The 24083-nt window shown below is 41.8% G+C and overlaps 1 protein-coding gene across 1 annotated transcript; it reads right to left on the bottom strand.

The window, feature by feature from the left end:
* Positions 1-9397: 9397 nt before the first annotated feature.
* On the bottom strand, positions 9398-23750 carry LOC125961083 (NOP protein chaperone 1-like). Its single transcript, XM_049697216.1, is given in 3 exon segments — positions 9398-9965; positions 9968-10155; positions 23422-23750. Coding segments are annotated over 3 exon segments (906 nt in total). The 3' UTR covers positions 9398-9576.
* Positions 23751-24083: the final 333 nt, after the last annotated feature.

The following is a 24083-nucleotide window of genomic DNA, read 5'->3' as shown; positions in this document are numbered from 1 at the left end:
TCCCTTTCCTCATCTTTACCTGCTCAGTTTTTCATCTGACCCTGAATAAGTATCCAGAGGAGGACAAGTGTTGGCTGAGTTCCTTACAATGAAACATGTGAGAAGAGACTTATTTTTATTCTTGAATTGGTCCGTCTTTTGCCAAATGGTCAGGTTTCTCCTTTTGGCCTGGATCTTCTAAGTACACCCATGAAATACTAATGCCAGTTATGTTCACCACCCTGTTAGGGAGACTGATGTGGAAATAATCTCCTTCCGTCATTCACACCCACTTGTTCCAGACTCCATTAATGCTGTGACTTCACAGAACACATGGGAGAGATTTTCACTAAAAACAATAAATACAGCCCTTAGCCTCAGTAAAGAAAAATTCCCTAATTACCATGTGAATGACTACAACAGCCTTAGGTGTGTGGTTAACACAGGTGATAGTAATGAGAGAAACAAGTTTGCAGACCGGGGGTGGGGGTGGGGGGGTGGGGGGTGGAGCAGATATTAAAGGTGCTGGGGTGGCGGTGGATGCTGGACAATAAAGAGTAATGAGGAACTGTTTACTATTTCTAATTTTTAAAATATTAAGCTTTTTATAGACTATATTTGAACATTTTTAAGTCTACAAAAGAAGATAAATAAAATTTCCTTCCTTCACAATAACTCAATTATCCTATGTGTACTTTTCTTTTGAAAGAGTTTCCTATTTATTTATTTATTATTTATTTTTGGCTGTGTTGGGTCTTTGTTGCTGAGCACGGGCTTTCTCTACTTGCTGCGAGCGGGGGCTACTCTTCGTTGAGGGGCACGGATTTCTCATTGCCGTGTCTTCTCTTATTGCTGAGCACGGGCTCCAGGCGCGCATGCTCAGTAGTTGTGGCTCACGGGCTTGGTCGTTCCGCGGCACGTCGGATCCTCCCAGACCAGAGATCAAACCCACGTTTCCTGCATTGGCAGGTGGACTCTCAACCACTGCGCCACCAGGGAAGTCCCTCCCTATGTGTTCTTCACCTTTGTTCAAACTTGAAAATTGAATGTAACATATGCAGATTATTATTTTCTTAATTGTAACTGTGTATTGAGGAGAAAGTGTATGATAGACAGAATGAAATGTAGCGCACTGGACAGGAAATGACACATTAGGGAGCTCGAAGCCCTCACTCCCCGCCAGTAACATCAATACAGCCACCAGGATTTGTCAGCACAGGGGACCCAAGAAGTGGCAACAATGATCTCTTTTCTGCTCCCACCACTCTCTGACCTGGCAGGAGTACGGATTACCTGCCGATATGTGTGTGTGCGTGTGTGTTACTTTTTTCTTGGTGCCACAGCTGGACTTGCTGATTCAGCCTGCGTGTTTTAAGAAAGCAATGGCCATGTTGCGCTAACAATACAGTGGACCCTCCGTCGCTCTTGTGTCTTTGGGAGTTGAGTGCACACAAAATTTGTATGATGGATCCAGGCGCGAACTTCCAGTTGTCCTCTTGGCTCATACCTGCTATGTCAGGGGAATGTTCTTCCCTTGGGAAATCAGCTCAAAGCTTTTGGAGAGAAAGGCTGCACAGGTGTAGGTTGGGGCCAGCAACCTTCGGCATGGACGACTGGGCAAACCAAGTGAATTGCTAAGGGTTCCTGATATGAGGAAACAGGCTGAGGACATAGGGAGGCCAGGCCTGCAGAGTGAAAGTTCTTCTCGCCTGTAGGTAGTTCTGGGTGTGGGTGGAGGAGAGACATTGAGGGGCTGAGATGCCAGCTGCCTGTCCCAGGACTGCAGAAGGAGGGGGCAGAAAAGCAGAAAGTGTGGCTCATGTTTATTTCTGACACACTCATCGTTCTGGTTCTTGACTCCAGGCTGTAAGGAGGAATTTACTCTTGTTTTGCAAAGTTGCTTTACCTATTCCAATCCTCTACTTTTCCATTTACTCTTTTCAAAAGATATATATAAACTCGCTATTTTCATTAAACAGCTTGTCATCAACATTTTTTCCAAGTCAATACCTATACATCTAGCTCATTTAAAAAAAAAAAATCAATAAACCAAAGCACAAAGTGATAGTACTGTATTGTCTGAATGTACTTGAAATTTACTTACCTGGTCCCTCTCAATGGCTGTTTTCTAAATGTTCTGTTCTTAAGTAATACTGATATCAATATTCTTAGTACACATGTATTTGCACAAATGTTCCCACCTACCCACTTCTTGTCATTTGACTTTGCTTGTGAAATATGTAAAGATCAATTAGGTGGTCAAGTTATCAATCGTTTCCTTTATGGCTTCTGGGCCCTGGTTTTGATGTTTTAGTAACATCTCCACTCTGCAATTACAGAATAAAATGTCGTCCGTGTTTTCTATTGGTACGTTCATGGTTTCAGCTTACAGTTCACGCAGTCCATCCCCCTGCAGAATTTTCCTTGTTTACAGCGGCCGGCGGCCCAGGAGTAGCGTGAAGAGCACGTCTCCTTCGCGGCAGCCTCCCGGCACCATCCTCCCAGCTCCTCGTCTCCCGTCTGCTGCCGGGGTCGCGCCGTGTCGTGCCAAGCCGGTCGCTAGCTCCGAGGCGGACTCCCCGAGACGAGCTTGGGCGTTTGGGCGGCCGGCACTGCACCCTCGCCTTTCGGCGATCGGGATCCGGCCCGGGGACGTTCGAGCCGGTGGTCGGCCGCCACCTGGCGGCCGCTTTTATATCGTCCCTTGTCTCCGGAGCTTCGGCGATCTTCGCGAGGGCTGACATTCGGACGCCGGGCGCGAGGCAGCGTTCCGGGAGCCCGGCTATGCGTGTGGCGACTGTCCCGGTTGTTCCGGGGCATGGGCTCCTCCTGCGTTCGCTGGAGATTGGGTGTGTAGGTTGACGAGGTTGTGATCGTTGCCTCGCTCACTAGTAAGTTGTGGGGGCTGCCTAGCTTGGTCGACCAGCAACCGCCCCTGCTCCTCCAGCCGCGAGAACTAAGCGGACTCGACCCTACCTGGGCCGCCCGCCGCGTTGTGAAGGGAGAGGTTCTTGCGAGCCCTCCGGAGCGCCTGAGGCTCGATGGTCCGTCCTTCTGAGTCACTTTAGGAGCGCTCAGTTTCTACCACGTCTGTCCACAAGCATCCCACTCCGGACGTGGGGAACGCACCGGGCACGGGCGTTGAGGCCGCTGGAGGGCCCGATGTGCATGTTGGCTGGCGCGCTTGGGTCCCGGTCTCCGGGGCATGGGCGCATGCTTCTTTCGCGGGATTTGGACGGTCAGACATGCCTATTGTGAGACCGGCGCTGCGCTCCCTTAAAGTCGTTGAGTGGTGGTTCTGGGCGGTTCGACCGTCACTCCCTTGTGTCCCTTGCGTGTGAAACGCTAACATTGAAGCACGTTGTCAAGAAAGGGTATCCATCCCCGGAGTCGTCCATATGGCCCGGTGGTCGTACTTCCGCTTTCCAAGTGTTGCCTGAGAGTGGCTCAAAGTCTTCTACGGACGTGGACGCCTCCAAGTTTCCGCCAGCCTTCTCTCTTGATCCAATTCGCCCTTATTCCCAAATATGTTTTTCTCCGCAGTGGGTAGGCCCCGAATGGCGTAACGGGGAGGCACTGGAAGTGCGACCCAGGTCTTCACGTCCTCCTTCCCACGGGACCGCCACGCCCCATCCAATAGGACGCCCGGTGCTGCTTCTTGGCCGCCTTGGGGAAAAGGTGCGTCCCGGTCCGTCGCCGTGGTGGAGCTCCTCCCCTGCGGCTACTTTCTCCGAAATCCACGAGAAGCGGTCATGGGGCTCCGCAGACGGTATTCCCCTGCAGGCCGAGGTGCATCTACGGGGAGCGCCCGGCGTCCTACTTCTGTTGGCCTCGTCGTCGAAGCGCTTGTGTGGACCAGGTCCTCTCACCACAGGTGACAGAAAGGACAGTCGCGGGTGAGAGGTAGGGCTCCCCAGGCGCAGCCACGGTTCCGCCTGTGGCTTGGTGGTCGGAAAAGCCTAACAAATGGGGAATGGGGAGCTGCCTGGGGCGTCTGGTGATGGTCGTGAGGAGGCATGAGGCGATGCGCGGTTGTCAGAGAGAGGCTCCTCGTGAGAATCTCGTACCGGAATGGCCTCTGAACGCGCGTGTGGACGAGGAGACAACGCGGAGAGAGAAATGGACCTGTGGTGGGCCAGAGGGGATGAGTTCGGAGGGGTGGAGGCGCACCTTCTCTTCCGTGCCATCCAGATGTATCCCGGTGGTTTTTCCTCCATTTGGTTGTTACCTGGCGTCCGCTGCTGCAAGGACGACTAGATGACCATACAGCGTTGTCCTGGCAAGAAACAATTTCAGTGACTTGAGAATTTGTTTGAAGATCCATTAGCGTTAGACACTGGTGAAGTGAGAAATTCTGAGATCTACAGAACTGAAAATTACTATTGTCGTTACTCAACAGCATTGTAATTACCATTGTTTGTAATTAGTGATAAAACTGAGTAAAGTTGAGTCACACAGTAGCTGATTAATTGGAGATGATCAAAGCGGGGTTTTCAGTATTTCTAAATCCTGCTCAATGGGCAGAGGGCAAGGTGGAGACAGCAGGTATGTGCCAGGTAAGGCTGTGACGTGTGTGAGAATAAAGAGAGGTGCTGAGAAGATTATGGAGTGTTTCTGAATGGTACAAGAGGCTGGAAAGCATTCTTAAAGATATGTGGGGGGGCAGATCTGATAAGTTGCAGTTTACAGAAAGAGAAAGGCTCATTGTTAGTCTCCACAGAAGGATTCAGCAACAGAGTATCTTATCAAATGCTCTGTTAAAAACACTCCAGGTTATAAATCCTTTAGAAACATACCCTGCACATTTGCTAGCAGGAGAATTATGCATTGCTGCATTGTTTGTAATATAAACAGATTATTGAATATCAGCGTGCATCCCAACGTGGATTGGCAAAGTGCATTATAGTACGTCATCCATTCAGTGCACTGTCATGCAGGAAACGATGTCTTGATAGAGGATAATTTGCAAGATACTGTCAAATGAATAAAAGCAAGCTATAACAGCACCGTGCCTAGTGTTCTACTATTTGTGTTTTTAATCAGGGTGCCAAGGAGAAATGTATATTCTTATTTGCTTGTATGCACATAAAGACACTCTGGAAGTTTGCAGTGGGAAACCAGATACATGGCTACCTGTGGAGGGCAGGGGCTCCTGGGCAAAGAGGGGGAGGCGGTGCGGGGCACAATGTAATGCAGTTTTCAGGACCTTCAACCATGTACATTACAACCTCTCTAGAAAGCCAAGAAATTGAATTTTTTAAACCTCCAAGGATTAAAATGCATTTACTATTTCTACCAAGTACATGTCAAGTTTGTTTCACCATGGAGCTATGCCTTCTCTAAAATGTCTACTCAAGCCTTCCATGGTGATTTTGACTATTTTCCCTTACTTTGGTAGCAGACAAAGAAAACCAGGGGAATCAACGGCTGTGTAGTTCATCAGCCCCTGCAGTGGCTCCCCTACGTTTTTCTTTCAAATACTTTATACACTGTGTTTTTTGGTGCTATTTTCATAAGTTTTATATGCAAGAAAGAGGATAGAGGAGAAATAAAGCTGTATTAGGGTTTTGCTAGGGTTGCCAGAACAAGATAGTGCAGACTGGGAGGCTTAATTTTCTCACAGCTCTGGAGGCTTTGAGTTCAAGATCAAGGTGTCTACAGGTTCAGTTTCTTCTGAGGCCTCTCTCCCTTGCTCACAGGTGGCTGCATTCTTGCTGCATCCTCAGATGGACATAACTCTATGAGCTGAGTGTGCATGGCTGTGTCCTAATCGTCTCATAGGGGGCACAGCTCTGGGTTAGGGCTCACCCTTGTGACCCATTTTAACTTCATCACCTCTCCTAAGGCCCTATTCCCAAATACAGTCACATTCTGAGGTACAAGCGTCTGGACTTCAATATGTGAACTTATAGGGTTTCAGTTCAGACCTTAAGGGAAGCTGCTCCCTGTGGGTTGAAGCAGAAATCTCAGAGGAGAGAGGAGTCTTCCCATATGGCCTAGAACTTCTTGACACAGCCAAGTCATGACCCATAAGCCTGATACCGTGGTTTTGCATGTCTCTGTGACAGAGAGTGGAGGTCAGGGAATGAATAAGGAATTATGTCCTCAGTACATTGTCACTAAATATTTCTGCCTTTTGGAGGCCAGGTGTTCACAAAAGTAAAGAAGTTGTTTTGCTCAGCAAGTTCTCGGCCACGGAAGGTACACAACGCACTGAGGAGTCAGCCTAAGTGTCTCCCATATCCTGAGCAGGCCACGGACACAGGAGCAGGAAACAGCCATTAGAGGCCACAGCCTCGCTGGGAAGCAGGTGCATCACCAGTTTAGCTCAATCAGATCTGTGTTCTAGGTGCTGAGCTTGAGGAAGGCGTCAGTCCTGGGACACTGTGGACACGATGCAGAAAAATTACCTTAAACCCTGAGTCCTACTTAAATAGAAAAACTGTGAGATATTAATTCTTATTGCCTCCACTGAGCTATAAACTTGGTGAAGGTGGTTATACGTTTCACCTCTTAGTCTCCAGAAAATTCCACATGCTGGAATTCTGGAGACTCAATAAATATTTGTTACTTTAATGTGTGGTGTGGGAGAGAGCTACCTGATTTTTCTTGAAGACTCTTGTCCTATGATAATTTACAAAATTCAGAACACTTGGGAGATATGTTCTCCCTTAAGTATCTGATGGATACTGTGGACCCTCCACCTAGTAATGCACATGCACAGACACAAACACATTGCTGCAGTCGGCCTCAAGTGTTCTATTTCCCTCTTTTCAAGCTCATAGACCAACCCTTTAGCCTTCTATATATATGGGCTTTATACTCGTTTTGTGTGTGTGGGTGTGTGCGTACATCAAGAAAGAAAAAGTTAATGGATTTGAAGGGAGAGAACACATCATGTAGCTCCTGCCCTCTCTCAAGCCAACCCGACAGCAGATAAACTTAGGACATAGGCATTCTCCACGAGGACCATCTCTTTTCCCCAGGTCTTTATTTTTCTTTATTTTTAACATCTTTATTGGAGTATAATTGCTTTACACTGGTGTGTTAATTTCTGCTTTATAACAAAGTGAATCAGCTCTATAGCCTGGTCCTTATTGATTAGCACCATTCTCATTGGAGGAAGAATGGAACTCGGGAGGGGGACCAAGTCCCTCTGACTTCCCTGGCTCAGGGTGCAGAGGGTGGGAGGGGTGCCCCAGCCACTGCCCCTGCCCCTGCCTCTGTTTACTCCCTGAAAAGTAAGGGCCACAGCCTCAGCTGCAGAAGCAGAAGAGCCACTCCTCTTCTCTTTGCTTATTGTTCTCATGCAATATCTCTTCCAATATTTTCACTTTCAGCATATGAATGTCCTTACTTCTGAGTGAGTCTCTTGTAGACAACATATAGTTGGACCCTTTATGTCTATCTTGTCCATCTTTTTTTTTAATGTTATTAAATATTCACCTATATTTTAGTATGAAACTTATAATTTTATTTCTTTATATTTAAATCTTTAAGACCTACATAATTTATCTTAGTATCCAAATTGGTTTAAAAACAGCCACGCCTGACTCTGTATATTAAATAATTCAACCATTTTACACTTACTTAAAACGACATCCCTATCACATATTAAATTTTTTTTTTCCTTTTCCTCCTATGTCATAAGAATGTCCAGAGGAACTGAATTTAGTTGACTTCTTTAACTGTATAGAATACCTAGTCATATTATATGAGAAGGCCATAGCAGGGGAGAAATATAATTCTAATTCTACACACTAGTATGTATTCTAGACTGACTAGCCTCTTTCACTGACCATCAGACTATTTCTACTTGGCTTTGTATTTCCAGTGAAGTTACACTTTCATATCCGCATGGATAGCATGGCTTAAAATGCCCTGTACATCCTCAATATACCTGTAAATTCATTTATTGACATCATTCGGTGCCTACTGTGTACCATGCACCAAGCTAAGGAGTGAACCAGACAAATACAACTCTTCCCACAATGTGGCATGAATATTATCTGGTAGAAGACAATCCTTAAATATTCACACCAATAATCCATCACACTGTGTTTGGTGCTACAAAGTATACCCTTTGCAGCTGAGAAGTCTCGTTTCCAGATCTGTTCACTTCTGCATACTTTGAGTGCACAGCCGATTTCCAATTCCCAATGAAAAATACCAGAAGGAACTTGGAGAATTATCTTCAGAGTATTTACAAGATGTTATAAGCTAATGAGAGGAGTAGGAAAAAATAATTAAAACAAACCCCTAAAATATTAGGCAACCAAGTCTCATCAGCTCAATGCACTTGGAGACAGTCCTTTAAATTCTCAGGTCTATATCCTGAGCAAAGCCAGGTCCATGGCAGATGAGGTCCCAAACAAGTTAAATAAGATCAAGAATGTGGCAGAAAGGCAACTCTAATGCAGGATCATTTTGCCTTTTGAAAGGGAAAACCTGTTACTACCTCTTTATGTACTGTGCCCTATTTTCCTGGGGTGTCCCTATTCTCTACAATGAATAGGTTTCAAAACTGTGGGCAACTGGAAGGAATAATTTTAATAGCTGAAACAAACAAAAAATTTCCTTTATGAGAAAAAGAAAAAAGAAAACCAAAAAAACACAAAATTTTCCAACCAGCAAATTTTACATGCATTGAGAGGCTACAGAGTCACTGACAGTGATTAAACCACAGAGCACCAGTTTTCCAGCTCAAACTGGAAAGGATTTGTTTTTAAAAAGTAGATATGTCTGAGGGCATCTAAATATAAGTAATTCTTTTCTTTCTAAAAAATTTCTCCCTCGGGGTGGGATATGGAGGGTGGAAGGGAGACGCAAGAGGGAGGGGACATGGGCACACATGTATACATATAGCTGATTCACTCTGTTACAGACCAGAAACCAACACAACATTGTGAAGAAACTATACTCCAATAAAGGTGTTTTAAAAAAAAGTTCTCCCTCAATGAACCCATTTTGATGGTAACAAATAAATATGACTTTATAATAACCTAAAAAAAAAGCCAACCTAAGTTTTTGTTTGTTTTGTTTTGTCAGTATGCGGGCCTCTCACTGCTGTGGCCTCTCCCGTTGCGGAGCACAGGCTCCGGATGCGCAGGCTCAGCGGCCATGGCTCACGGGCCCAGCCGCTCCGTGCATATGGGATCCTCCTGGACCGGGGAATGAACCCGTGTTCCCTGCATTGGCAGGCGGACTCTCAACCACTGCACCACCAGGGAAGCCCCAAGAGGCCAATTTAAAACAAAAACAAACAGGTAACTTGTATTTTCACTTTAAAATAACTTTGAGATTTCTGAAGTCTATGTTGATGAAAGAGGATGCCAACAAATTCACTCATCACCATACATAAAGTTAAGCTTTCTAAACTAAATCTCTTTAGCATGAGATCAGAAACAGTCTGCTCTTAGAAGATTCCCCAAATGCTATCTCTTCCAACTCTTTAAAAGCTAGCTTCTGTTTCTCCAAGAAGCAAAATACATTCATTTTTGCAAACAAACACTATATGTATCTGAAATGCAAAATAATCAGCAAGCCACATTCTTTTCCACAGAATTAGCGGGAACTATCACCTGTTTCTCAGATTGTTTATGTCCCTGTTTTCTTTTTTTCACTGGCAGGATGGTCCAGAACCTCTATTTTGCCTTTTCCATCTTCTGAATGAGGAAGCTTAATTGTATCGATGGTGACTTCACCTTCAAAAGAGGTGCTATCATCTTCATCCTCAAATTCTGAACTGTCCTCTGAACTGTCTTGTGAATTCTCTTGTGAACTGTCATCTTCTTTTGAATCAGACTGATTCATCTCAAACAAGGTCATATCCATTTGCATAACTTTTCCGAGAGTGTCAGTATTTTCAATATTGAAATGACCAGGTGGTGCAGCTGCCATTTCTTTTCTTAGCTTTTCGTTTGCCTGAGCCAATTGTGGGAGAAAGCTCTGTACTTGGTCCAATAGGGGACTCCTCTCTATCCTGTTTGAAGAGTGGAATTCTTTCTGGAATTATGCTTGGAGTTGATGAGCAACCTGTGCCATATACCTCCGCGGCCGCCCCTGCCCTCCATCAGCAGCTCTCTGGACACCAAGACCCTGGAGCTGTCCCGGGAAAACGACGAACAGCTCACATCGGGCTGGGATTTGCCATGGGCCTCCCTGCTGCTCGCCCGTCTTCAGAGCAGCCCCTCCAGGCCCAGATGCCAGAAAAAGGCTGGGGACATCTTTGTTTTTTAACTGATGAGTTTAAACCATATATATATATAATATATATATATATAATATATATATATAAATTACTGATATGGAATGATATTTAATTGCCAATTTGTTTTCTGTAATGTCATATAGCTTTTCTGTCCCACATTTTCTCACATACTGACGTCCTTTGTTCTTACTTTTTGTACTCATTTACAAAATTAATTTCTTTGGCTGTGCCAGGTCTTAGTTGTGGCATGGGGGGCCTTTGATCTTCTTTGCAGCATGCGAACTCTTAGTTGTGGCATGTGGGATCTAGTTCCCTGACCAGGGATTGAGCCCAGGCCCTCTGCATTGAGAGCGTGGAGTCTTCGCCACTGGACCACCAGGGAAGTCCACTGACTTGACTTACTTTTAATTTCCTTCTGTGTATATTCTATAGATAATCAATTTGTGGATACCATGGAGGTTACATATAAAATCCTATCAAACTAGCTTAAACTGATATCAACATAATTTTAATCACACGCAAAATCTCTATTACATCTCCAATTACATCACACATTAGTTACATGTTATTAATGTCACAAATAACATATTTACACATTAATTACATGTTATTAATGTCACAAGTCACATTTGTATACATTGTTTTCTGTTAATGTAGATGTACGAATTAGTTATTTGGGGATGCTATAACAAAATGCCACAGCTTGGGTAGCTTATAAACAGAAGTTTATTTCTCATGGTTCTGGAGGCTGAAGTGTGAGATCAAGGTGGTTAGGTAAAGGTCTTTTTCTGAGTCATAGACTTTTCATTATATCATCACCTGGAGGAAGGGGCTAGAGAGTTCTCTGAGGTCTCTTTTAAAAGCACACAAGAGACTTCCCTGGTAGGCCAGTGGTTAACAATCCATCTTCCAATGCAGGGGACATGAGTTCGATCTTTGGTCAGAGAACTAAGATCACACATGCCAAAGGGCAACTAAGCCCATATACCGCAACTATTGAGCCTGTATGCTGGCTCTACAGCCTGTCTGCCACAACTAGAGAGCCTGTGTGCTGCACCTACCAAGCCCCCATATCACAGCTAGATATGAAGCCTGTGCATCACAACAAAGATCCCACGTGCTGCAACTAAGAGTGAATGTAGCCTAATAAGTAAATACATACATATTTTAAAATAAATAAAAGCACACACATTATATTCATGGTGGCTCTGTCCTCATAACCTAAGCACCCCCCAAAGACCCTACATCCTAATACCAACACATTTGGAGGTTGTATTTTTAACATATGAATTTTGGGGGAAACCATCATGCAATAGCAATAAATTTATAATTATTTTAATATTTTGGTTTAAAAAATATCCTAGAATAATAAAAAGTATAGCCAAAAGTCAAAATTATAGTGTTTTCTCTATTTGTCCATTTATTTTCCTTTATCAGAGGCATATACATTTTCATATGGCCTCAAGTTACTGGTGTCCTTTCATTTGAACTTGAAGTACTCCCTTTAGCATTTCTTGAAGGATAGATATTATGGTACTGAACTCCTTCAGCTTTTGTCTGAGACTGTCTCTCATTTTCCTCATGTTTGAAGAATAATATTGTAAGATATAGAATTGTTGGTAGGTAGTTGCCGCCATGCTTTAAGCATACCATTTCACTCTCTTCTGGCCTGCAAAATTTCTGATGAGAAAGCAACTGATAATCTTACTGACAATCACAATTAAGTGGGTCATAATAATTGTCACATATAACTTTGTTTATATATATTTCTTAATGCTAACCTATTTACAGAAGTACTTATTGTTTCAAAATTTTGTATTTATCATTCTAAGATTACTTAACAGATCTATATTTTTATTCTACTTATTTATAAAATAAGAGGTTATTAGCCAAAATTATGAATACTAAGCTGAAATGTGTGCTAAAACATTCTTGATAAGAGTTTTTCCATGTCTGAGAATTTTGATATGAACTCCGGCTTTTCAGGTTGATTTTAGCATTGATAGATCCAGTGTGAGAATTCAATGTTGACTAAGGAATTAAAAATCCCTCAGGGCTCTCCTTCATTCATTACAGTAAAAGTGTTTTCTATGCTGTGAAAACTCATGTGTATGTAAGTTTATTCAATGATATTCTCCAGTTAAAATGATCTCCATGTCAGTTACATACACATAGTATGTAAATCTTCTGCATGGACATCCCCCCTTTGTAGCATTTCTACTAGCTATCATCAAAATTCAGTCTAATTTAGTCCATAAAGTGAACACTTTATGCTGGTCTGGTGTTTACACTGCACTGTAACTGAGTTCTATGAGTCTGCTGAATTCCTAACTTACCTCATTCCCAGGTTTCACATGTGGATGACCAGGGTTCACACCTGAAGAAATTTACTATTTTCTTACAGCTACATTGTTCCACCAGGAAAATAACTTGCCTGGATATCATTTCTTGCTTTTAATGGTCAGTTTTTGCTTGAAATAAGACAAAAATAATAATTAAATTAAATAAATAAATAAGAAACGACACATGTGACATTTGGGGATTAAATTGTTGAAAAGTACATTACAGGGGAAAGAACATGAATTTGAGGAATACACCAGTGAATAGAAACATGGTTTAGAAAAATGTTAATAAGATGTTCAGTGTTTAGGTAAAAGAAAAATAAAATAAATTCAGACGCTACAGGGAATATGAGAGGAAAAATTATTAAAGAGACGGTGGCAAAGACAAAAGCATAAAATTTTAACTCCCATGAGGACAGGAATTTTGCTTCTCTGAGGTGAAAAGTACAGGGGCAAACGTGAAGAGAAATTGATGTGTGATGCATAATGACAAAATCTGGATAATTTGACTCAATGGCTTCACATACATTTGTAAAAATATCCTTTAGTCGAGCCAACCTCCAGTTGACATTCCAAGTGTCCTGCTCTCTCCCCACACAGAGCACATGTGTCTGGAGCTGACTTGGACCCCAGTCTGGGGAAACCCTCCTCTTCCCTCCACACCTACTCCTCTTGCTCCAACTGGGAAATTACATCTGCTTTGCAGAGCTGATGCCCTGATACATGTGGGAAATGCTAGATGGATTTAAAGTTCTGTGCTGAGAACAGTGCATGTAATGCAAGCGCAGGACAACATGCCAAGGCTCAAGTGTGCGGGCATCAATGGCAGCCCTAGTTCGAGCACACTGAAGGGGGGAAACACTGAAGGTTGTCACCCGACACTTCACTCAAAGACAGTAAAATCTCTGGTTGCTGCTCTTCTTGCCCAAGAGGAAAGACAGTCTGCAGGCTGCCTAGACGTCTCAGCCAGGAAGGAACCTACGTTTTCATAATGTGGTTAACACTGTTTTCTAACACAATCCAATAAACATAGGACCCATGAGATTATTACTTGGAGTTCATGTAGAAAGGGGGATACAAGCTGTTATGTGTTTTTTGCTGTGTTCAAACCTCATAGTAGTCCCCCGAGCAGAAGAATTACTTAGCAACATAAAGTCACTTGTCTATTAGATAAAATAGCCCTCATCTGTGTCCAGTATTATTCTGCGTGCTGGTGGCAGACTAGTAATGTATACATGAGATTGTGGTAATGGAGATTTTATCTCCATGCAGGGACAAATGTGCTGTGATAAGTAAAGGAACACATTCGTTCCAGGTTGCTCTAAGTGCTACAGAAGCATGAGTCAGGGACAAGAGTGCAGCAGCATATGTGGAAGCTGCAGAGCCTATCTCAATAAGACATGCATAAGGAAGTAAATAAATATTGAGAGACGCACTCAGAAGATGAGACAACGGGCGTCCTCCAGCATCACATCTGTGTACATCTTTCTCTGCAATATGTGCAGCAGTTCCTACTCTTTATGAGTGAGTTCTACAAACACGTTCTCAAAGGTCACTGATCTCTAAAGCCCCGTCAATGGCTTCTCTGGGCTGATATGGCATGTGCCTTTCATACATATTCAGAAATATATATACTGTGAACAAATGTTACTAAAGGAAGCATATGAGGTGTTGTGTAAAATAACCTATCAATTTCCCAAGAAAGTGGTAATTCAACTTCCAGATAGGTTATTATAAAAATTTTACATGCAAATTCATAAGTAATATTCTCCTCCCAATTCCAAGTAAGTCTGTAGGTGAATCAAAAGGCAATCAATAGCCCTGATCTGCCACTTTGTCAATTGTCAGGCAGTGGGGGTAGAGATAGAGCTGAAGCTCCATGTACATTTTACGTGTTTTTTTTTCACATATTGAACGTGTATCTGGAGTCCTGCTTTTCTTTCCCGGGTTAGAGCCGCAGACACCAGTCGTCAGAACTCATGAGCTTTGCTGGCTCCATGTGTCAGGAAAGCCCAGGATCAACTTTGCTCTTCTACATAGTTCTCTCCTCTGGGCTTGGAATATGAGACTTAAGTCAGCCCACGCCCTCCCATGGATTTCTGTTACCTGCTGCTATTTAGTTTTGCTCTATTTATACCTTCACTATGCAAACCTACAACTTTGGCTGCTAACCTAGGACTCTGACTCGAAAATACCCCAGGAAACTTGTCATTCAATTAGGAAAGTCTATAATCCCTCAGTCCTTAAGTTTATTAGTATTATGATTGGTAGTAGTACAATTAATATCTTTATGATTGTAATCACTATTGATATTATTATTTATCACTGTTGCTGTTATTGCATTTCTTATTAAGTTTATCTGCTCATGAATGTATCCAATTTACTGAAGAGTATTGTGGAGGGCTTTCAACAGATTTACATACACATGGTGCTTCCTGGTTCCTGCTGTACTTATGGGTACTTGTGGGTCAGAGAGCCTCCTGAGATACTCAGACTTACCCAGTGGAGGAAGAGACAGCTGTTACTGGTAAGTGAGCCCCAGGGAGGACACTCTTGACTTTATTGAGCCTCTAGAACAATGTTTAAGTCCTCTTAAGTGACCAGAAAGTGGTGCCAGTGCAAGAGCCCTGGAAGACACCCTTGTCCTGCCAGACTCAGCACAGGATTTTCCACCTCAACTCTGTGCCAGGAACTAATATCATGTCTCCTGGGAAGGCTGGAGAAGGTGTCGCTCCTGGAGTCCAGTCCTCCGAATTAGAAAAGTCAGCCCAGGAGCTGACATTGTGACAAGTGAGAAGTAAGGAGAGTATCCTTGGCATGCCTGAACCTGGGGACATGTTTTAAATTCACTCAGGGGTCCAGGAAAAGCTGGTGCAACACTGGCAGACATAGAGATGGTGACGTGCCTGCTCAAGTAACCATTTCTTTTTCTAAGTCCCCCAGGGAGCCCCTGCACTCTTTGTGCCAACATATCATCCTCCCTGCTGACCCAGGATCACCTGCTTGTTTTCTCCTCTCAGAACAAATTTCTTTGTGCAAACCTAGCATTCTGACTCTAAAATATCCCAGAGGACATCTGATATAGGTACACTGAAATTTACTTAGAGTAGTCTGTACCAAAATCTGCAATCTTTCTATATTTATTTTTCTCTTTAACAGTAGTAATGGTAATATCATCATAATTCTCACTATTATTGTTTTTAGTCCATTTTATTACCTTTATTAATATGCATTATCTTTGTGGTTGTTTCTACATAACATTGAGTAGACCTGCTCTATGCTAAAGATTGTCTGATTTACTGCAGATCATTATGGAGGGTTTCCCAACATACAAAATACATACACCTAGTTACTCCTGAGCTCCCACAGCACTTAGCTGGGTGCCCTCGACTCAAGGTCTCTATGAAGCTGGGGCTGAGGTCTCAGCTGTCGCTCCACAGGGGAGCATTTGTTCCCAGACTCACTGAGATGGGTACTGGCAGGATGCAGTCTGAGCTGAGAGCCTAGTGCCTCTGCCTGGAGGCCTGGGACTTCCCTGTGTTCTCTCCTATGTGGGCCTCTCCATATGGAACCTAGTAACACCCATGCAGGCTTCCCCATGTCCAGGGATAAAAGAGAGAGTCAGACAGAAACAGAGAGAGAGCACAGGATGCAGCAAGTGAGATGTAAGTGACAGAGGTTCTGTCAATGAATCTTAACACTGACCTCCCCTGATTTGCTATATTCTGTTGGTCAGAAGCCAGTCACTAGCTATTTAGTACTTGCACAAAGAGTGGAGTTTCCTCGCTGCATGTGCATCACAGTCTGTGGCTGGGAACACCCAGGAAGGCATGTTCAGTGATTTCCCCCAGAACTGGGAAAAGTGGCTGCATTCTGGAAATAACTGAAAGTGACAAAAGTCCAGCCTCAATCATCAGAAGAGAAGTGAAAAGGAGACAATGGGTTATGTGTCATTTCTCATCCACTAAAGCAGCAAAACAAAAGCTCCCCAAACTCCTGAAACTGCAACCCTTGGTGTGAATGAGGCACAGGACCACTCATTCCTCAGTGGTAGGAGGGGCACCGACTCTTCCTGGAGGGTGATGGCTGCCACATCCCCAGATGCCACCCACTTGATTAAGGAGGTTACTTCTAGAAAGCAAAGGCACAGTGGTCAGAGGTGTGTACGAAGAGTCCACGTGGGTGGTGTTGTCTGTCTTATTTCTAAGAGCCCTGCATGGACACCTGCGTCCAGAGGGGAGCTGGTTCCACTGACAGTGAGAAGAGGCTGCAGCTGTTTAAAATGACAGTGTCCGTACTACCCAAAGCAGTCTAAAGGTTTAATGTGATCACTATCAAATTACACATGACATTTTTTTCACAGAAGTAGAAGAAATAACCCTAAAATGTATATGGAACCATAAAAGACCCAGAATTGCCAAAGCAATCCTGAGGAAAAAGAACAAAGCAGGAGGCATAACCCTTCCAGACTTCAGACAATGCTACAATGCTGATCAAAACAGCCTGGTATTGGAACAAAAACAGACTTATGGATCAATGGAACAGAATAGAGAGCTCAGAAATAAATCCACAGACCCATGGTCAATTCATCTCTGATGAAGAATAGACAATGGGGGAAAAGATTGTCTCTTCAGCAAGAGGTGTTGGAAAGGTTGGTTCATGCAAATCAATAAAGTTAGAACACTCTCCCACCATACACAAAAATAAACTCAAAATGGCTTAAAGGCTTAAATATAACACATAACACCATAAAACTCCTAAAAGGGAACATAGGCAAAACATTCTCTGACATAAGTTGTACCAGTGTTTTCTTAGGTCAGTCTCCCAAGGCAATAGAAATAAAAGCAAAAATAAACAAACGGGATCCACTCAAACTTATAAGTTTTCTCACAGCAAAAGAAACCATAAACAAAATGAAAAGACAACATACCGACTAGGAGAAAATATTTCCAAATGATGCAACCAACAAGGGCTTAATTTCCAAAATATACAAACAGCTCATACAACTCAATAACAAAAAACAGAACAAACCAATCAAAAAAATGGGCAGAAGACTGAAACAGACATTTCTCCCAAGAAGACATACGGATGGCCAATAGGCATATGAAAGGTTGCCCATCACCACTAATTATTAGAGAAATGCAAATTAAACTACAATGAGGTACCACCTCACACCAGTCAGAATGGCCATCATCAAAAGTCTGCAAATAACAAACGCAGGAGGGGGTGTGGAGAAAAGGGAACCCTCCTACACTGTTGGTGGGAATATAAATTGACACAGACACTATGGAGAACAGTATGGAGGTTACTAAAAAAGAGTTGCCATATGATCCTGCAATCCCACTCTTGGGCATATATCCAGAGAGAACGATAATTCGAAAAGATACATGCACCCCAATGTTCGTAGTAGCACTATTTATAATAGCTAAGACATAGAAGCAACTTAAATGTCCATCAACAGAAGAATAGATACAGAAGATGTGGTACATATATACAATGGAATATTACTCAGCCATAAAAAGAATGAAATAATGCCTTTTGCAGCAACATGGATGCAACTAGAGATTAGCATACTAAACGAAGTAAGCCATAAAGAGAAAGACAAATGCTATATGGTATTACTTATATGTGAAATCTAAAATATGACACAAATGAACCTATCTACGAAACAAAACAGACTCACAGAGATAGAGAACAGACTTGTGGTTACCATGTGGGAGGGGGTTGGGGAAGGATAGACTGAGAGTTTGGGGATAGTAGCTGCAAACTATTGCATATAGAATGGATAAAAAACAATGTCCTACTGTATAGCACAGGGAACAGGATATTCAATATCCTGAGATAAACCATAATGGAAAAGAATATAAAACAGATGTATATATGTGTATAACTGAGACACTTTGCTATACAGCAAAAATTAATACATTGTAACTCAACTATATTTCAATTTTAAAAAATCAATTGATATGAACAACACTAAAGGCCAAATGATCCTAAGAGTCATATACAGAGCATTCTATCCAACATATGCTGAATACACAGTCTTCTCAAGTGCAGAAAACATATTTTCTAGAAAAGACCACATGATAGACCACATATCAAGTCTTAGTGATCTCAGGAAGACTTAAATTATACCAAGTATATTTTCTGAGCATATTATTAAACTAGAAATCAATAACAGGATGAAAACTGGAACACTAATGAATACAAAAAAATTGATCAACACTCTCCTGACCAACTAATTTATCAAAGAATAAATTTAAGAAGAAATAAGACAGTATTTTGAGACAAACTGAAATGGAAACACAGTATACTAAAGGCTATGGGATGCAGCAAAAGGAGCGTTAAGAGAGAGGTTTATTGCAACAAATGCCTACCTTACGAGTTAAGAAATATCTCGAATCAAAAACCTAACTCTTCTGTTCAAGGACCTGGAAAAAGAACAAACTGAGCCCAAAATTAGCGAAGCAAGAAAATTATAAAGATTACAGCAGAAATCAATGTCATAGAGAAGAGGAAAACAACAGAAAAGATTAGTGATACTAAGAGTTGGTACATTAAAAGGTAAAATTTCAAACCTTTTGCTAGACTAACCAAGGAAAAGGAGAGAAGACCCAAATCAACAAAATTATAAATAAAAGAGAAAGCATTACAACTCTACTGCAGCGATAAGAAGGATAACATGTTAGTTTGAACAACTACATGCTAACAAGCTGGGCAACCTACATAAATGGAAAAAATTCTTAGAAACATACAACCTACCAAAAGTGAATTAGGAAGAAAGAGAAAATCTAAATGAAGCAATTAGTAGTATGGAAATTAAATCAGTAATCAAAACTCTTCAAATGAAGAAAAACTCAAGATCAAATGGCTTCATTGGTAAATTTTACCAAATATTTAATGCATTAATGCCAATCCTAAAAGTCTTCAAAAAAGAAAGAGAAAAAATGAATGAGGAGGAATATCTCCCAAACTCATTTTACAAGGCCAGCATTACTTTGATATAATAATCTGCAATGGACACTGCCAATTACAGGCCAATAACACTGATGAATATAGGTTTAAAAATTCTGAATAAGTACTAGCAAATCAAATAAATGTGATGCATCATATTAATAGAACAAAGGAAAAATATAATATCAATAGGCACAGAAAAAGCATTTGTTAAGTTAGGTATAAAATGAATGTAACTCAACATAATAAAGGCTAAATGTCGGGACTTCCCTGGTTGCCCAGTGGTTAAGAATCTGCCAGCCAATGCAGGAGACATGGGTTCAAGCCCTGGCCCGGGAAGATCTCACATGCTAAGGATCAACTAAGCCCGTGCGCCACAACTACTAAGCATGCGCTCTACAGCCCGTGAGCCACAAATACTGAGCCTGTGTGCCACAACTACTGAAGCCCACATGCCTAGAGCCCATGCTCTGCAACAAGGGAAGCCACTGCAATGAGAAGCCCACACACCACAATGAAGAGTAACTGCCACTTACGGCAACTAGAGAAAGCCCGCATGCAGAAACAAGGACCCAATGCCGCCAAAAGTAAATATCTTTTTTAAAAAAAGGCCAAATATGACAAGGTCACAGTTCAAAGCACACTCAAAAATTAAAGTGTGAAAGTTTTTGTCTAATATCAGAAACAAGACAAGGGAGTCCACTCTCACCACTCATTCAGCATAGTAATGGAAGTCCTAGCCAGGGCAATCAGTCAAGGAAGAGAAATAAAAGGCATCAAAATTGGAAATTAAGAAGTAAAAATGTGTCTATTTTAAGATAACATGATTTTATATATAGAAACTGAAAAACTTCACCAAAAATATATTAAAACTAACCAACATAATCAGTAAAGTTGCAGAATAAAAACTTAAAATGCAAAAATCAGTCATATTTCTATATACTAACAATGATCTGAAAAAAGAAAACCATTCTATTTATAAGAGCATCCAAACTAATAAAATAATAAGGAATAAATTTATCTAAGGACATGAAAGATATCTATAATACAAGCTACAATACACTGATGAAAAAAATTGCAAAAGATAGAAATAAACGTAAAGTTATCCCTTGTTCATGATTGGAAGAATTAATATTTTTAAAATGTCCACACCACCTAAAGCCATCTATGGATTTAATGCAATTCCTATCAAAATCCAATGGTGGGCTTCCCTGGTGGCGCAGTGGTTGAGAGTCTGCCTGCCGAGGCAGGGGACACGGGTTCGTGCCCCGGTCTGGGAGGATCCCACGTGCCGCGGAGCGGCTGGGCCCGTGAGCCATGGCTGTTGGGCCTGCGCGTCCGGAACCTGTGCTCCACCACGGGAGAGGCCACAGCAGTGAGAGGCCCGCGTACCGCAAAAAAAAAAAAAAAAATCCAATGGTATTTTTTAAAGTAGAATAAAACAACAGAGAAATGTATGAGGAATCAAAAAAGAACTTGTATATACAATGCGATCATGAGAAAGAACAACAAACCTGGAGGTATCACATTCCATGTTATCAAACTGTATTATAAACTATAGTAATGTAAATAGTATGGTATTGTCATGTAAAAAGGCATACACAACAATGGAATAGAACTGAGAATCCAGATATGAACCCATACATATAAGGTGAACTAATATTTGATAAGACAGTCAGGAACACTCGGTGGAGAGACAATCCCTTCATTAAACAGTGCTTGGAAAACTGCATAGTTACATGCAAAAGAATAAAGCTAGACTCCTGTCTAACACCACTCATGACAATTAAATAGAAATAAAATAAGGTAAAGACGGGAAGCCATAAAACTCCTAGAAGAAAACAATAAAAAAATTTTTAACACAGGTCTTAAATATTATTTTTGATGATCCCTTAAGCACAAGCAACAATTTAAAAAATTAACAAGTGGAACTATATCAACTAAAAGTCTGCTACACAGCAAAATAAATAATCAACAAGATGAAAAGAGCCTATGTAATCAAAAATAATATTTGCAAACCTTACAACAAATAAGGAGTTGATATCCAAAATACATCATAGAACTCAGTAGCACAAAATAATTAAGCCAATTAAAACCTGGGCCAAAGACCCCAACAGACATTTTCCAAAGAAGATATGTGAATGTACAACAAATACATGAAAATGTGTTCAACGTCACTACACATCAGGGAAATTAAATCAAAACCACAATGAGATATCACCTCAGGACTGTTAGAATGGAATTCATCAAAGAGACAAGAGATCTGCTGGCAAATGCTAGCAAAGATGTGGAGAAAATGGATGATTTGTGTGCTTTTGGTTGTCTTATAAATTGGTTCAGCCTCTATGGAAAACACTAGAGAAGACCCTCAAAATTTAATAGGGCTACCATATGGTCCAGCATTTTAAACTATGGGAATATATTAAAAGAATTACAAACACTATGTTGAAGAGATATCTGCACCTCCATGTTCATAGCAGCAGTGTTTACAATTGCCAAGACATGGAAAAAACGTGTGTCTATCAACAGATGAGTGGATATAAACCTTGTGATATATTTAGAAAAAGGAGTAATATTCAGCCATAAGAAAGAAGGAAATCCCGCCATTGGTGACAATATGGATGGACCTTGAGGGCGTTATACTAAGTGAGAGAAGTCAGACCAAGCTTACATGTGGGAAAAAAAATAATAAAACAACAAAACACTCATAGAAAAAGATCAGATTTTTGGTTACCAGAGGAGGGAAGTGGGAAGAGGCAGAATTTGATGAAGTCCAAAAGTACCAACTTGCAGTTATAGGGTAAGTAAGTATTGAGAACGTTATATACAACATGATGAATAGAGTTAACACTGCCATATGGTATATTTGAAAGATGTTCAGCAAGTAGATCTTAAGAGCTCTCATCACAGGAGAATATATTTTCCTTTTTTTTCTTTTCTTGCATCTATATAAGATGATGTATGTTAACTAATCTTACTGCAATGACAATTTCACAATATATGGAAGTGAAATCATTATAATGTGCATTTTCAACTTAAATAGTACTGTGTTCAATTATATCTCAATAAAACTGAGGGGGAAATTACAACAGCTTTACAATAATGCCTTTTAAATGTAAAAAAAAATTTTAAAGGAAATGGAAACACAACTTGCTAAAACTTATGGGCTGCAAGAAAAGCAGTAATAAGAGAGTTTATTGCAACAAATGCCTACAATATGAAAAAAGAAAGATCACAAATAAACAACCTTACTTCTCAGGGGACTAGCAAACAAAGGAACAAACCACTAAGCTCACAAGTAGCAAAGCAATGAAATAAGAAATACGAGAATAGAAATAAAACAGAGACCATGCAAACAATAGAAAACATCAATGCAAGAGGTGGTTTTTGAAATGAAAACAAAATTAACCTTTTAGCTATACTAATGAAGAATAAAAGAGAATACTCAAATAAAATCAGAAATGAAAAAGGAGACATTACAACTGATGCAACAAAAATACCACAGCTCATGAGAGGTGACCATCAACACATATATACCATCAAGTTTGATACCCTAGAAGAAAAGAATTTCTAGCAACATAAAAACTACCAAAACTGAATCATGAGGAAATAGACAAGCCTAACAGACCAACGATGAGTGAAAAGATTGTATCAGTAATAAAAAATTTCCCCAAAACATGGCTAGGTCCAGATGGTTTCATTGGGAAATTCAACCAAACATTTAAGTCGAATTAAAACAAATCCATGTCAAACTTTTCTAAAAAACTTTGAGGTACATTCCCAAACTCATTTGATGAGCCCAGCATTATCCTGATACCAAAGCTAGATAAGAACACTACAAGAAAAAATAAAACTGTCAAGTATTACTGATATAGATGCAAAAATTCTCAGTGAAATACTAGCAAAAAGAATTCAACAGTATATTAGTGGTCGTACTTTCTCAGTTTTTCCAAGTCATCGGGAGGTGGGGAACGACACGGATGTACTCGGACGGCGCTTGGCCTTCCCTGGCCTCCGCACTGTATCCCGAACTTATTCACCAATTGTTTACGTCTCTCGCTGGAGTGGAGCCCGGGCCGGATGGCGAAACAAGGAGGCGCTGGGAGGGCAACCGCGGGCCTTCCCTTCCTCCTGCCCACGGGACGATGACGCCCCGACCCACAGGCCATCCAGTGGTGCGTCCTCGCTGCTTTGGGAGCCTGGGTCCGTACAGGTGCTGTCGTGGCACTGGGGCTGCTCCCCGGGGGCCACTTTCTTTTCTGCATGTTCCACAGGAAACAGTCACACATCTCCATAGATGGGATTCCCCTGCATTCTGGCTGTGTCTACACTGGCAGCAACCGGCGTCCTGTCTCCTTTTTGCCTCGGTGCAGCGCTTGTGTGTTGACAGCACATGCAGGTCCCCTCACCGCAGGGGACGACACGGAGTGTCACGGGTGAGCGGGGAGGACTCTCCAGGAGCCGCGACCATCCCACCTGGGTCTCGGTGGTCAGAGCCCCTAACAAACGTGTGGGAAACGCGGTGCGGCCTGGGCCAACCGCTGGCGGTCGGGAGGAGCCCTGAGTCCGGGCACAATCCTGGTTGGAAGCGGTTGTCT

Source organism: Orcinus orca, chromosome 14, assembly GCF_937001465.1.
Source record: "Orcinus orca chromosome 14, mOrcOrc1.1, whole genome shotgun sequence".
Classification (NCBI taxonomy): domain Eukaryota; kingdom Metazoa; phylum Chordata; class Mammalia; order Artiodactyla; family Delphinidae; genus Orcinus; species Orcinus orca.
Note: the sequence above shows the minus strand (reverse complement) of the source record. Positions and strands in the feature narration are given on the sequence as shown.